At 38.0% G+C, this 16,845-nt stretch overlaps 1 protein-coding gene across 1 annotated transcript in view; it reads right to left on the bottom strand.

The window, feature by feature from the left end:
- Nucleotides 1-16,845, bottom strand: part of LOC131129829 (hydroxylysine kinase-like) — a 37,225-nt gene extending 20,380 nt beyond the window's left edge. The window contains exons 1-7 of the mRNA XM_078789928.1: nt 16,701-16,845; nt 16,517-16,589; nt 13,662-13,969; nt 13,046-13,188; nt 11,102-11,282; nt 9,451-9,894; nt 8,692-8,747 (exon numbers count right to left, since the gene is read on the bottom strand). Coding sequence (XP_078646054.1) covers nt 8,692-8,747; nt 9,451-9,894; nt 11,102-11,282; nt 13,046-13,188; nt 13,662-13,969; nt 16,517-16,589; nt 16,701-16,845 — 1,350 coding nt within the window. The remainder of the gene's footprint in view (nt 1-8,691; nt 8,748-9,450; nt 9,895-11,101; nt 11,283-13,045; nt 13,189-13,661; nt 13,970-16,516; nt 16,590-16,700) is intronic.

Below are 16,845 nucleotides of genomic sequence, written 5' to 3'. Positions count from 1 at the left end.
GATTTTATTTTTTCCCTTTCCATCCCATTCCATATGGTGATTTGTGAAAATTGCTGTATTTTCTGGACTATAAGTCGCTCCAGAGTATAAGTCGCACAATGCCAAAAATGCATAATTTGGTGGAAAAAAAACATACATCAGTTGCACTGGAGCATAAGTCACATTTTTTGGGGGTAATTTACTGTATTTTTTGGACTATAAGTCGCTCTGGGGTATGAGTCGCACAAGCCCAAAAATGCATCATCAGGTAGAAAAAAAATATACATAAGTGGCACTGGAGTATAAGTCACATTTTTTGTGGGTAATTTACTGTATTTTCTGGACTATAAGTCGCTCCAGAGTTTAAGTCGCACAAGCCCAAAAATGCATAATTTGGTAGAAAAAAACATACATAAATCACACTGGAGTATAAGTCACATTTTTTGCGGGTAATTTACCATATTTTCTGGACTATAAGTCGCTCGGAGTATAAGTCGCACAAGGCCAAAAATGCATCATCAGGTAGAAAAAAACATACATAAGTTGCACTGGAGTATAAGTCGCATTTTTTGCGAGTAATTTACCGTATTTTCTGGACTATAAGTCGCTCCAGAGTATAAGTCGCACAATGCCAAAAATGCATAATTCGGTGGAAAAAAAACATACATCAGTTGCACTGGAGCATAAGTCACATTTTGGGCGGTAATTTACTGTATTTTTTGGACTATAAGTCGCTCCAGAGTACAAGTCGCACAATGCCAAAAATGCATAATTCGGTGGAAAAAAAAACATACATCAGTTGCACTGGAGCATAAGTCACATTTTTGGGGGGTAATTTACTGTATTTTCTGGACTATAAGTCGCTCCAGAGTTTAAGTCACACAAGGCCAAAAATGCATAATTTGGTAGAAAAAAACATACATAAATCGCACTGGAGTATAAGTCACATTTTTTGCGGGTAATTTACCGTATTTTCTGTACTATAAGTCGCTCGGAGTATAAGTCGCACAAGGCCAAAAATGCATCATCAGGTAGAAAAAAACATACATAAGTCGCACTAGAGTATAAGTCACATTTTTTGTGGGTAATTTACTGTATTTTCTGAACTATAAGTCGCTCCGGAGTATAAGTCGCACAAGGCCAAAAATGCATAATTTGGTAGATAAAAACATACATAAATCGCACCCGAGTATAAGTTGCATTTTTTGAGGGTAATTTACCGTATTTTCTGGACTATAAGTCGCTCTGGAGTATAAGCCGCACAATGCCAAAAATGCATAATTTGGTAGAAAAAAACATACATATATCGCACTTGAGTATAAGTCGCATTTTTTGCGGGTGATTAATTTTCCAAACTACTTAACCAAAACAGACATTACATCCTCTTGGAAGGCAAGTTCTACCAATAAAAGAATAGAGAACAGGCTGAATAGGTGTAAGATATGCTAACACAATGCTTATTCAGCTACACAAAAAATAAACATGAACAGAAAAGGTGTCCAGTGTTTATGTAACATAAACACTTTTTTCATTTATAAGTCGCTCTGGAGTATAAGTCACAGGAACAGCCAACCTGTGAGAAACAGTGCAACTTATAGTCCGGAAAATACGGTAATTTCATAACACACAGGGGTCATCATCAGTGATTTTTCTCCCAGCACCAAACACTATTTTTTGTGGATTTTTCTGACTTATTAAAAGCGTCTGATCAGAGCATCACTTCCCAGTGAAGACCGGCCGGGTTGGACGTATTGCTATGTCAGCCCAACATTACCTGCATTATAAAGTGTGGACTTACAGCATTACAAATCACTTTGAGGTGGGTGAAGCGAGAGCGCTGGATATGAACGCCTATAACTTATTATTACAAGCAGATGAGAGGTGATCAATTCAAATTTGCGGCGCCAATAGAAAAAAAAACGATCATCACAATGACTCAATTCATCTTACATGTGTGACTTTTAACACTGCAGGAGGATTCACTTTTATGCTTACGCTTTGTGGACTGCATTTTTTTAAAAGAAAGCACCATGAGCACTCTGGTTTCCCAAATGAATGTGCTTCTGCGATAAGGACCGGATGAGAGGAGCGAAAGATACGGCACAATGCAGCAGCACATCTGCCAGCGCAAGCTGTTTCGCTGTGCACTCGTCTGCATTATGGAACTCTGATGGGGTCGACTCGCACCTTGCGGCTCCACCTACCATGGCCGGAAAATGTCACGGTGTCCTCTAAAAATGTGCATGAAAATAAAGACGGCGCGGATGTAAAACATGGTGACCAAAAACGTCCTGCTTTGCCAGGATATGGCTTGTTGTCATAGAATGTTTGATTTTCATTAACTCATTCAATAAAATGCCTGCCCAATCCCAACAAGGTATTTATACACTACCGCTCAAAAGTTTGGGATCACTTGGAAACTTTTGGGGCTTTTTCTTGGCAGTCCGGCTATGAAGTCCAGCATCCTGAAGTGGCCGCTTCACTGTTGATACTGACACTGGTGTTTGACAGCTACTATTTAGTGCAGGTGCCAGGTCTTTGTCTGAAACTACACACTCTCAGATATTTGTCTGCATCGTTTTTCTGTCCTTGTTAGACCCAGTTTGTGCTATTGCTCAGGATTTTTTTTGTCTTTCATGATTACAGTCACCCCTGGTTTAATTAATTGGTTACAGACATGCCAGCGATAAATTAATTTCCACGATATAGGATTTCAAGTCAATAAATGGAATATTTTTGTAGTTGGAAAATCTGTTTATGACTTTGTAAATACGAGGGATTTATGTTGCTGATTTTGATACCAATCATCCATGAGTGAAATTGACTAATTCCAACACTGATAATATGGAATAATTCTTGTTTGTTTCTTTGTTTCTTCTTGCACAGTTGTGCAGCGTTTTTCTGTCCTTGTTAGACCCAGTTTGTGCTGCTCTCTGAAGGGAGTAGTTAACAGCATGGTAAGAGATTTTAGTTTTAGTTTAGATTATTAGATGGCTTTTCTAATCATCTATTAGCCTTATAAAATGATGAACTTGGATTAGCAGCCATACCAGGAGATTGATGCAGAGGACTGACAGTTGTTGATAGTAGGCCTCTATGCAAAAATGAAAATCATCTCATTCATTTTAGTTGTTTGTGAAATGGATACAAATGTTTGTGAAATGCAGGAAAATTTGTCTTTCTTTGGAAAACCAAAAAATTTGCACGTTTGAGCGGTAGTGTAGCTGGGTCGGACGGTGCGACATAGAGTTTGCGAATGATCTAAAATGATGAAATTGATTTAAAAAAAGAAGTTTCTGAAAAAAAGTTTGTGAAATGCATAAAAATGTGTTTTTCTTTGTAAAACAAAAAAATTTCAAAGTGATCCCAAACTTCTGAGCGGTAGAGTACGTCTTTCACCTTTTTGTGCGCAAGAAGCAAAAAGAGGTGATGATGCAACTCTCCACTAATGCATATCACTTTCAGAGCAAGTTGTTGCATTCTTGTGTTAAACGATGCCAAAGTTTCAGTTAATGAGGTTTGCCCATTTTGAAGTGATAACACGCAGTGTGACCAACCACAGAGGAGTAGGTGTGCCCAGAAGTGGGCCGGAAATCCAAGGATATACTATACAGCTGGAATAGGTGCAGACTTTACAAGACCTAGAAAGCTTTCAGAATCAGAATCAGAAATGGTTTTATTGCCAGGTATGATCAAACACATACTAGGAATTTGTTTTGGTGAAGTAGGTGCAGACATCTATTAAAAAATGAAAATACAAAATGAAAATACAAAATATACAGAATACAGTATGTGTGGTTATTATGTGTAGCTGCTCTATAGGAGTCCATAACTCAATATTAAGGGCCCATAAAGAGCATAAAGGGCCCACTTTAAGCCATAAAAAGGGCCACAAGGTGGCCGAAGTGCATTTAACAGCTCGGCAGAGATCATACATGGAAAAAAATCACACATGACAGGAAGTGATGATCTTAACCAGGAGTGAAGCGTGCAGAAGGCTCCGCACTGTAAGGAAATATTAACACATGCAGTCTCACAAAGTAGTTTATGGTGTAATATTTGTAAATTATTATTTTTGATGCAAAACAACCCTGTTTTAGTCGGGAACTGATATTTTCCAGAAACTAACCTATGCACTGCTGATTACAAAAAAATGGAAAAAGGTAGAAAATAACTTTAAGAGTCTAATCTTGCTTTTTTGGTATTTTCCATGTTTCTATAACCCAAAAACACAATATTCTGTGTGCCTTGAAAGATGAAAAATCGTTTAAAAAAATGTACCACCGACATCTACCATGATGCCTTCAGTGCAGATCCTTGCCATGTCTCAGTAATAGCAAAGCCCTGGTGGTTCACCGACCTACCACCATCCATGACTGCCGTCCATGACCCCAAAGGCATCACCCACCACTGCACTCCAGAACAGCATCAGCTCAGCCAAAGCCTCATTGACACCCATGAAGCACCTTGCTCGACAGCCGCGGTATTGACAATGGACCTAACCAGATGGCAGCTTGTCCATTTGTCAAAGGGCTCACATGCTGTTTTTTCCGTTTTTTTTGTTTTTTTTTAAAGGCAGCAAGGCTTGTCGAGTTGCGTGTATTCTGCTGAGATAAAGGTAGCGAGGCCTGTCTTTGAAACGCAGACGGCCGTGAAAAGGATAAGTCTGGGTTCAGGTCGGTTTCCATGGGTGGACTAAATTAAAATAGAGCATTTCGGAAATCCAAGGATATACTGCTGGTATAGGTGCACATTCTGGAAGATCCGAGTAAATAAAAAAAAAAAAATCACTAATTTCCCTGCATAACATGGTAATACCATGAGGGGGAAAACACATCGATTATTCAAATTTGAGTACCCGGATTTCAAACAATATTTGATGTGTTTGAAGACACGGGAAGATTGAATGAGCTAGAGAAAACACCCCAGTTTGACTCCTTTCGTCTGCATGCAGTCAAATTTCATATAGTGTACGCTACTGCTCAAAAGTTTGGGATCACTTGCAAATTTCTTTGTTTTCCAAAGAAAAACACATTTTCATGCATTTCATAAACATTCATCATTTTATAAGGCTAATAGATGATTAGAAAAGCCATCTAAAAATCCTAACTAAAACTAAAATCTCTTACCATGCTGTTAACTACTCCCTTCAGAGAGCAGCACAAACTGGGTCTAACAAGGACAGAAAAACGCTGCACAACTGTGCAAGAAGAAACAAAGAAACAAACAAGAATTATTCCATATGATCGGTGTCGGAATCGGTCAATTTCCCTCATGGATGATTGGTATCAAAATCGGCAACATAAATCCCTCGTATTTGCAAAGTCACAAACAGATTTTCCGTGCTCCAACTACAAAAATATTCCATTTATTGACTTGGAATCCTATATCGTGGAAATTAATTGATTGCTGTCAGCTCTGTAACCAATTAATTAAACCAGGGGTGACTGTAATCATGAAAGACAAAAAAATCTTCAACAATAGCACAAACTGGGTCTAGCAAGGACAGAAAAACGATGCAGACAAATATGTGAGAGTGTGTAGTTTAAGACAAAGACGCCTCACAGGTCGTCACCTGGCAGCTGCACTAAATAGTAGCCGTCAAACACCAGTGTCAGTGTCAACAGTGAAGCGGCCACTTCAGGATGCTGGACTTCATAGCAGGACTGCCAAGAAAAAGCCCCAAAAATTTCCAAGTGATCCCAAACTTTTGAGCGGTACTGTATAAAAATATAGCCTTAAAAAATGACCACTAGGTAAACTATGCGCAATGTCAATTTAATGATTAATCATTAATTGAATCATTAATTTGTCCAACTCAAACCAAGACGGACTCTAACCAAAGCAAATTTTGCAGTGTAAACAAACCGGAGAGTATTTTGGGGTGAATGTAAGCAAATGTAAGCGAATGTAAGCGAAGGGGCATTTAGTGAAATGTTTTCTATTTTGAATGTATTATTGCTCTTTAACCAAGTAAAATTGTGTTTTTTTTTTCAGATTTCTCAATTAATTGACAAAATGTTTGGTAGAATATTCAATTACTATAATATTCAATAGCTGCAGCTCTACAAGAAGATTAGTAGTGCCTTGGTTAAGATCATCAATTTGTTCCAGAATGTCCAACTCAAACCAAGACGGACTCTAACCAAAGCACATTTTCCAGTGTAAACAAACCGGAGAATATTTTGGGGTGAATGTAAGCGAATGTAAGCGAAGGGGCAGCATGGCGGTCGAGTGGTTAGCGCGCACACCTCACAGCTAGGAGACCTGGGTCCAATTCCACCCTTGGCCATTTCTGTATCCCTACATGAAACCAATTGGTTGTTCATTATTTAGAGAAATGTTTTCTTTTTGTGAATGTATTATTGCTCTTTACCAAGCAAAATTGTGTTTTTTTTCCAGATTTTCCAGACTCAATTAATTGACAACATTTCCAGTAGAATATTCAATTACTATAATATCCAATTGCTGCAGCCCTACAAGAAGATTAGTAGTGCCTTGGTTAAGATCATCAATTTCTTCCAGAATGTACAAATCAAACCAAGACGGACTCTAACCAAAGCAAATATTCCAGTGTAAACAAACCGGACAGTATTTTGGGACGAATGTAAGCAAAGGAGCTGCACGGCGTGTGAGTGGTGAGAACGCAGGCCTCGCACCTAGGAGACCTGAGTTCAATTCCACTCTTGGCCATCTCTGTGTGGAGTTTGCATGTTCTCCCCGTGCATGCGTGGGTTTTCTCCGGGTACTCCGGTTTCCTCCCACATTGTGTTTTTTTTTCAGATTCAATTAATTGACAAAATTTGCAATAGAATACTCAATTACTATAACATTCAATAGCTGCAGCCCTATAAGAAGATTAGTAGTGCCTTGGTTAAGATCATCAATTTGTTCCAAAATGTCCAACTCAAACCAAGACGGACTCTAACCAAAGCAAAGCATCCAGTGTAAACAAACTGGACAGTATTTTGTAAACAAAGGCAAAATGTTTGCAAAAATGTTGATGATAACTAAAACACACTAACCGGAAAGGACTTTAACTGAGGTACCACTGTATGTTGAAATATGTATAAAATTGACAACAGCAAAAGTGGACAAATATATATAACATGTTAGTATGTCTACATGGCTTGGTTTAGAAAATGTAAAATATCAACATGGCCACTGTATCCTTTGATTTTACTCCGTTTGCACTCCTGACGTAAACAAAAGGATCGTTTTTATTGCAGACTGATATTGGTGAAGGATGTGAAAGATGTGAAGAATGACGGTCCAGGAGTCATTTCCTTCAACAGAAAGAGGCGGCATCATAAAATGTGCCTCCGATACCATCTCTGCTAGCCCCCTTGTCCTAATAAACCTCATGCAGGCCTCATAAATCAAGCCAACGTCTCCCTAACAGATACACGATGATTAAAACAATGTATGATTAAAAATTCCTGTTCAATTCATCTTGAGTGCACTCAATTAAACTGAACTACCTTGTCCAAGACAGACAGGACATGCTGCGGTTCACGCTTGGCTGTTGGTGCCATGTTCAGGATGCAAGGTCAAAGGGTAACCAGCGACAATCGTTCTGATAGCATAACTCCACCTACCTCAACGTGGATGTGTGGAAAGACAAAAGTAAAATAGAATTCAACATTTAACCCCAAAAAGACAGAAATTCACATCGTCCTGCAGAGGGTGTCCATGTAGAAGACCACCTCGAACTTCAGGCACCAAGCAGTACTTACGGTACACCACATGAGGGCAGTATTACTCCACTTTAAAGTGAACCTACACACCAGCCACCCAATGGATGACATTATTAGTCCTCACCCAGCCTACCTAAGGAGGCTTCAACTGATTTTCCTTCTTTTTATAATTAAAGGTGACAAAACCTATGAAGACACAAACACCAAATAAGTATTTCCAAAGTTTAAACCCCATGAATAAATTGGTAATACATAAATAATGGTAATATGAATTCAAACATTGTGTACGTGTCAAATAGAAAGAAAAGAAAACAACTGGACAACAAATAATTGGAAAATTTATAATTGGAAAAAAATTATTATACAAGAATAAAGTCAAAATATTAAGAAAACAATATTTGAAATAAAGTTTAAAATTGTAATTTATTATTATTATTATTATTATTATTATTATTATTATTATTATTATTATTATTATTATTATAAAATTTTAATTTAATAACAATAACAATTTAATCATTATTATTATTGTTATTATTAATAATAATCAATGTAAAATAATGAATAATTTTTGTTACATAACATTTTAATTTAATAATAATAATAATAATAATAATTATTATTATTATTATTATAATAATTATTAGTATTATTATTATTATTATTATTATTATTATTATTATTAGAATCATAATTATTATTATTAATTGCAAAGGAATAATGTTAATAATAATTATTATTATTATATAAATTTATTATATAATAATTATTATGAAATTACTAATGATTTCATAATTTAGTAAAAGTCTTAATTTCTTGAAAATAATCAATTGTAATGAAGACATTTTTTTACCTTTAAAGAAAAGAGATGTTTTTTTTCATTAATAATATTGTTGTGATTTGTGTGCTGTTTGAATCTACTTGTTAGCAATTAGCACCTAGCCCAGCTCTTAAGCTGTCCTCATTGCCAGATTGTTCCCCGCTCCTCTCAGCATCTTGTTCGCTCAGTGCTTACCACGAACTGCCTCGCCTCTGCATCTTGGGATCCAGTGTTTTTAGCTGTGGCCAACCCTAACAATTATGAGGAACAAACAAAACGACAAATAAAGTAGTAGTGGTCTGAACATTAGCTTGGAGGAAAAGTTATATTACAGGAATAAAGTAAAAATATGGGAAAACATTCATAATTGCAAGAGAAAAATTTAAAAAAATAGTTATATAACTGTATAACTGTAATATGATGAGAATAAAATCAAAATATTAAGAGAAAAAAAATATTCCAACAAGAAAAAAATTTGCACTTTAACAATAAATAATAATATGAGGAAAATAATTTATTCAAAACTTGAGATTCAAGAATAGTTGAAATTTTGTGAAATTAAGAACAAAAAGAAAAAATGGGACTGAAATTGATACTAATTGGTAACTGAGATGCATTTTTTTCTTGAAATATATAACTAACTATCTACATGTTGTCTTACATAATATCAACATTGCAACGCTTTTATGTTTCAGTATGGTTTGGCATTTAATACCCAATAATTCATATTTTGATTAGACAAATTGAAATAATTTTTGTATATTTTGCCATGTTTTACTATTTTAGACTGAATGTTATGCAGACAAGTTTACAAGCTACACACCCATTCATTATCAAAAAAGAATCAAACACAAATGGTCACCACCAAATATTTAATATGTAATAACCTAAACTAATAAACTAAGTGAGTTTAAGCACATGGAGGTCATACACTACTTCTACTTTCCTTCTCACTTTGTACAGCACGATTGAAGCGAGCAGCAGTTTGGAACCACACCTTCTCTACTTGCTGCTTTCCCATTTTGCAAAGTTTACAGAAAATCACACTGTCGTTTTTGGTTGCATGCATGAGATATTCTTCATTTTCAGGAAGAAAAGCCAAAGTGTGCCTGCAGAGCACCAACGTCTGGCAGAAGCGTGACAGGACCAACCAAAAGAGACAATCTTTCTCCGCCTCGCTGAGTGGAAAGATGCTTTCCCAGCCTGCTAGGATAGCTCCGCCCACCTCAATGTGGTTGGGATAGGCAAGCATCATGTGCGTGATGTTGATGGCCAGCTCATGTACGTAATAACCAAGGTTCATATCCCCAAAGTCAATGATACCAGAAATGCTGTAGCCATTGCGCCCGTTAGCTTGCACAAGCACATTGAGATGGTTTAAGTCCCCATGAACAAGGCCTGCAGAGGGACAAAAGTACAACACAATGTAACAACCTTCCCCAGCATGAACCACTCAGCAAAATAAACAAGGGTTTACTGTATATCATTTTGACGTGACTATAGGGGTGTTATTCCATGTCTGGAGGGCTCTAATAATGTAAAAAAAAAAAAGTAGGATTCTTTGTTCATGCTTTTTTTTACATTTTTTTATGTAAAAATAGCAGGATTCTTTATTTATGCTTTTTTACATTATTAGAGCCCTCCAGACATGGAATAACACCCCTATAATCATGTCAAAATGATATACAGTAAACCCTTGTTTATATTGGTTCCGGACTCAAAGTAGGATTCTTTATTTATGCTTTTTTACATTATTAGAGCCCTCCAGACATGAAATAACACCCCTATAGTCACGTCAAGATGATATACAGTAAACTCGTGTTTCTATTGGTTCCAGACTCAACTGCGATTTCCACAAAGTAGGATTCTTTATTTATGTTTTTTTTACATTATTAGAGCCCTCCAGACATGAAATAACACCCCTATAGTCACGTCAAAATGATATACAGTAAACCCTTGTTTATGTTGGTTCCGGACTCAACTGCGATTTCCACAAAGTAGGATTCTTTATTTATACTTTTGTTTGACATTATTAGAGCCCTCCAGACATGGAATAACACCCCTATAGTCACGTCAAAACGATATACAGTAAACCCTTGTTTATATTGGTTCCAAACTCAACTGTGATTTCCACAAAGTAGGATTCTTTATTTATGTTTGTTTTTTTTTTTGTTTTTTTTACATTATTAGAGCCCACCAGATATGGAATAACACCCCTATAGTCACGGCAAAATGATATACAGTAAACCCTTGTTTATATTGGTTCCAGAATCAAAGTAGGATTCTTTATTTATGCTTTTTTTACATTATTAGAGCCCTCCAGACATAGAATAACACCCCTATAGTCACATTTAAACTTGTGATTCTTTATTTGTAATTTAGTATTCCATATGTAAATGGAACATTTTAGAAACGTTTAGAAAACTTTTTTTATTGTTATTTAAATTATTACAGCCCTTTAGGCAAAACATTTTTTACCAGTCATATGCCGTATTATTCATCAATTCTTATACGAATAATATTCATAATAATAATAGAAATAATCATATTTCTGTGATAGAGTGAACTTACAATGAACTGATGGCAAGATCAACGCCATACTTACATTTGCGGAAGCTGGAGTATCTGGGTGCCACATAGGTTTTGTACTGCTGGAGGACAGACCTCACATCCTCCTGGAGGGGGTGTCCATCAAGGACGCTCATGTATTCTTCCAGAAGAAGAACTTTTGACAAACTCCACATAAACTCCTCCCTCTGCAATGCTGACAGTTGAGGATGTTTCATCTTGGAAAAAACAAAACACACTTCAGTATGGGATGGATGGATGGATGGATGGATGGAAGTAACCGGACAAAAAAGTTGTTGAATTGGATGGATGGATGGATGGTAGTAATCGGACAAAAAAGTTGTTGAATTGGATGGATCGATAGATGCATGGTAGTAACCAGACAAAAAAGTTGTTGAATTGGATGGATGGATGAATGGATGGATGGATGGTAGTAATCGGACAAAAAAGTTGTTGAATTGGATGGATCGATAGATGCATGGTAGTAACCAGACAAAAAAGTTGTTGAATTGGATGGATGGATGGATGGATGGATGGATGGTAGTAACCGGACAAAAAATTTGTTGAATTGGATGAATGGATGGATGGATGGATGGTAGTAATCAGACAAAAAAGTTGTTGAATTGGATGGATGGATGGATGGATGGTAGTAACCGGACAAAATAGTTGTTGAATTGGATGGATGGATGGATGGACGGATGGTAGTAACCGGACAAAATAGTTGTTGAATTGGATGGATGGATGGATGGATGGATGGATGGACGGATGGAAGTAACCAGACAGAAAAAGTTGTTGAATTGGATAGATGGATGGATGGATGGATGGATGGTAGTAACCGGACAAAAAAGTTGTTGAATTGGATGGATGGGTGGATGGATGGTAGAAACCGGACAAAAAAGTTGTTGAGATGGATGGATGGATGGATGGATGGATGGGCGGACAGATGGAAGTAACCAAACAGAAAAAGTTGTTGAATTGGATGGATGGATGGATGGGTGGATGGTAGTAACCGGACAAAAAGGTTGTTGAATTGGATGGATGGATGGATGGATGGATGGATGGATGGATGGATGGATGGATGGATGGATGGATGCATGGATGGATGGATGGATGGATGGATGGATGGACGGATGGAAGTAACCAGACGGAAAAAGTTGTTGAATTGGATAGATGGATGGATGGATGGATGGATGGATGGATGGATGGATGGATGGATGAATGGATGCATGGATGGTAGTAATCAGACAAAAAAGTTGTTGAATTGGATGGATGGATGGATGGATGGATGGATGGATGGATGGATGGATGGTAGTAACCGGACAAAAAAGTTGTTGAATTGGATGGATGGATGGATGGATGAATGGATGAATGGATGCATGGATGGTAGTAATCAGACAAAAAAGTTGTTGAATTGGATGGATGGATGGATGGATGGATGGATGGTAGTAACCGGACAAAAAAGTTGTTGAATTGGATGGATGGATGGATGGATGGACGGATGGAAGTAACCAGACAGAAAAAGTTGTTGAATTGGATGGATGGATGGATGGATGGATGGATGGTAGTAACCTGACAAAAAAGTTGTTGAATTGGATGGGTGGGTGGATGGATGGATGGATGGATGGATGGATGGATGGGCGGACAGATGGAAGTAACCAAACAGAAAAAGTTGTTGAATTGGATGGATGGATGGATGGATGGTAGTAACCAAACAAAAAAGTTGTTGAATTGGATAGATGGATGGATGGATGGATGAATGGATGCATGGATGGTAGTAACCGGACAAAAAAGTTGTTGAATTGGACGGATGGATGCATGGATGGATGGACAGATGGAATTAACCAGACAAAAAAAATTGTTGAATTGGATGGATGGATGCATGGATGGATGGACGGATGGAAGTAACCAGACAGACAGAAAAAGTTGTTGAATTGTGTGGCTGGAGAAGAATGTAAAAGCTGACCAATAGAATTCTTTCTACCTTTCCGAGGATGTTGTCCATTCTGGCCGCCATCTGGCCAACGTCATACAGCAGCTCCAGTGAGAGGGGAGCGCTGGCGATGGGGATCCCTGGCAAGTAAGTCAACAGGCGCACCAGGAACTTCTGTAAACCATGGCCACACTCTACCAAAGACAATAAGCCAACAATTTCAATATATTGGCCTTTGCCTGCGACTACTAATAATGTTAGCATTGTTAGCATAAATATATGAAAACATTAGGGTCGGTGGTCTAGTGGGTAGCATGTTGGCCACATTAAGGAGATCTGGAATATCTGGGTTTGAATCTCCGTTGGGCATCTTTTTTCTCCGGGTACTCCAGTTTCCTGCCACTTTCTAAGAACGTACATAAGTTAATTGTTGACTCTAAATTGTCCATAGGTACAGTATGATGATTTTTGTGAATACTGTAATGTGCCCTGTGATTGACTGGCAACCAGCCCATGGTGTACCCCACCTTTCGGGGGCATAGTTCTGTTGTGAGTTGGTTCTAAATACGTATATAGAGATGATTTGACTTGGAGTTTTCAGGTTCGCACACAAAACCGATGCTCATGCTCATGATTGACAAATGCAAAGACGTCTTAAGTATCCTACCAACTCCTTCCAGGAACATGACCTGTCCCGTGGTTGTTTTCAGGGCTTTTGGGGTTGGGAGTCCATTCTCCTGCAGGAAGGTCATGGCACAAGTCTGCACATCAGCCACGGTGGGGTTCTTACTGTCCTCTGAGTTCATAATCTTCAGCACGTACTGGCCCCCTTCCACGGCCCTAAAATAAATGTTCTGGTCCCCCCAACTGGGCAGATGGTGAATTTCAGAGGGCGTCAGGTTGTAGTGTTTCTTCAAAAGTTCTTCAGCCTGAGACTGGCTGAGTTTGGGCTTGGTGGGCTTCAGTGGGAAGTTGCTGAAAAAGAACAAGACACGTCATCGGTAATCATATTTGATTAGTTTTAGGATTTATTATGGATCATTACGGTCATGCTAGTACTTCTTTGGTATGTGGTATATATCAAGTCACATCTGGGTATACCCGGGTATCAGGTATTGTAAAATGCTTTAAAAAAAAAAATCCATTTCATTTTGGGCAATACTGAATACCAAACAAGGGATTATGGTTATAGGTTATGGTTTGTGGAGGCTATTTTGATGGGGGATTTATGTTTATTGTTATGGTTGTTTCATTCTGTCCACATTATTTCACCGTGAGAACTCGAATAGTCTACAATAAACAAGTCAAAAATAAATACAATGGTACCTCGGTTTGTGGATGACCTGATTAGTGTTGTTTTTTTGGTTAACCAACATTTTGCCTTGGTTTAAGTACATTTTTCTGGATAGTGTACAATATGTTGCGTTATTACTACACGCCGTGACTCTAACTGCTACTTCCCTACTCTTTTTGGACATGTGAACTGATTATGGGATGCACTCAATTGTAATCTGATGCATGTTCAAATGAAATAAAACCATTACCATTTCCATCATCTGATCAAAAGTTTAAGACCATCGTTCCAAAAATAACAAAAAACTCCGCAAACCAGAACAAAAACATTCTCAGGAGGACTCAGTCATGAGTAGCTTTACCATTCTTGTTAATCGCTTCAAAAATATATTTGGACATGCTTGATAGGGGCTGCACGGCAGTTGAGTGGTTAGCGCGCCTCACTGCTCTGAGACCCAAGTTCAATCCCAGCCGTGGGTTTTCTCCAAGTACTCCGGTTTCCTCCCACATTCCAAAAACATGCTAGGTTAATTAGTGAAACTCAATTTACTTGGGGGCCACTGGAGCTAAGGTCTGGGCGAGACTGGGCCGCATCAGGTTTTCAAAAAAAAAAAACGCATTTATTAAAAACAGAAAAATGAATAAACTTTGCTTTGGTTTGGTTTCATCATTGCACTGTTCTCAAATATCTTACTATTTATTTTTCTACACAAAGTAAGATGAAAAATAAATAAACAAATCAAACAAAACAAATATAATAATAAAACAGCAAAAATAAAAACTTAAGAAACCACATATAGTTGGTGAGTAGACAAATTATTTTTTTCAAATTAAAATGAACAAAGCATTATTAGAGCCCTGTAGACATGACAAAACACGACTATAGTCACATTTATACTCTTTTTATTTACAACATATTGCACAACTGCAGGGTCTTGAGACACATGCTAACTCGCAAACTAGAGAGCTAGCGACCTAAACGGTAGCCTTCAAGTTATTTCCTTTAAACTTAAATAGCCAAAAACTTACCACTTCCACACGGACAGGGAGGATAACTATTAGCAGTTATTTAACCTTTAACATGAACATTAATCAAACTTAATAATACGGTATGGTACTTAATAATACCATACAGCATCCATATCAAACTTGCGCGGGCCGCACTAACATTAAACTTTCATATCAAGGCGGGGGCCTCAAAGTAGTGTCCTGCGGGCCATAGTTGGCCCGCGGGCCACGTGTTTGAGACCCCTGATTTATAGGTGCTTATATGCATTTAGAATCGCAAAAAAATGCTCCAAAAAGGCAGTGGTCTGTTGAACTATTTGAATTATTTTCAAATAACCTAAGAGCCCTTTAGTTGACACAGTCAATATCACACCTTCTTATTAATATACTAAGCATCTTATACATAGACTGGTATTTAGTTAAATTAGATGGTGTTTACCTGGACATGTTTTGGCCTTGCAGTTTTCCTCAGAAGTGTCACCCGGTCAGTTCAGGAAGTGTCGCTTATCTGTTGGACTACCAAGGCGTGGCCAACCCAGTCAATCAACCACGCCCACTGCCACTCAATGGTCGCCAGTGGAGAAGCCCCAGGTATGTGAGAGCATAAACATTGCCTCATCCCCATTAATGGTCAGCGTGAAAGAAATAACCTTCATGTACCAAGACAACACCAAAATCAGACACAAATGATGGATTAAAAAAAACAAGGTCAATGAGTTGCATCAATCTTTATTTTTAAATATAGCCTGATCAAAATCTTAAGACCAACTAAGAAATTGCCTGATCAAAAGTTTAAGACCACAGGCTAAAAATGCCAAAAATCTGCTTAAAACTTTCATTTTTGTTTTTATTTTCATTTTGGTGGAACTGCATAAGAAGGGTCTGCCGCGGCGGTTGGACACGTAAGACAAGTCATTCTACATTTTTGGAAAGATCCTGAGCATTACGGAACAAAAAGTCAAATGGTAGAGCCACAAAAATCACACTCAGCCGGATGATCCAATTGGCTGTCCTTCAAGACACAGGGTGGTCCTGGACCCAAATGAAGGACCTTACTGATGCAGACTGCCGACTAACCAACAGTTGGCATCTGGGCAAAAAAAGGGTTTCAAAATCAAAAAACAAATTCAAAGACCTGGTCTCCTTCAACGCCACAAAACTGTCTGCGGGACATTGAAAGGTGGAAAAAAGTTTGATTCTCCGATGAGAAAAAAATGTCACCTTGACGGTCCAATCTTACTGGCTTCCAACCTTACTGGCATGACAAGGCGATCCCATCTGAGATGTTTTCTACCTGGCACAGTAGAGAGGGGTCCATTATGATCCGTGGTGCTTTTTCATTCAGTGGCACACTAGAACTTCAGGTGTCAAATGGTGGCCATTTTCATCACAATGCTGGCTTGACCAAGGACTTCTTCAGGGAGAATGACATCACTCTTTTGGGCCATCATGCATGTTCCCCTGATTTCAATACCACAAAGAACATTTGGGGATTGATGGCAAGGGATGTTGATAAAAATAGCCATCAGTTCCAGACACTTGATGCCCAT

This window comes from Doryrhamphus excisus, linkage group LG4 (assembly GCF_037039965.1).
Source record: "Doryrhamphus excisus strain RoL-2023G ecotype Guam linkage group LG4, RoL_Dexc_Guam_v1.1, whole genome shotgun sequence".
Taxonomy (NCBI): Eukaryota; Metazoa; Chordata; class Actinopteri; order Syngnathiformes; family Syngnathidae; genus Doryrhamphus; species Doryrhamphus excisus.
Note: the sequence above shows the minus strand (reverse complement) of the source record. Positions and strands in the feature narration are given on the sequence as shown.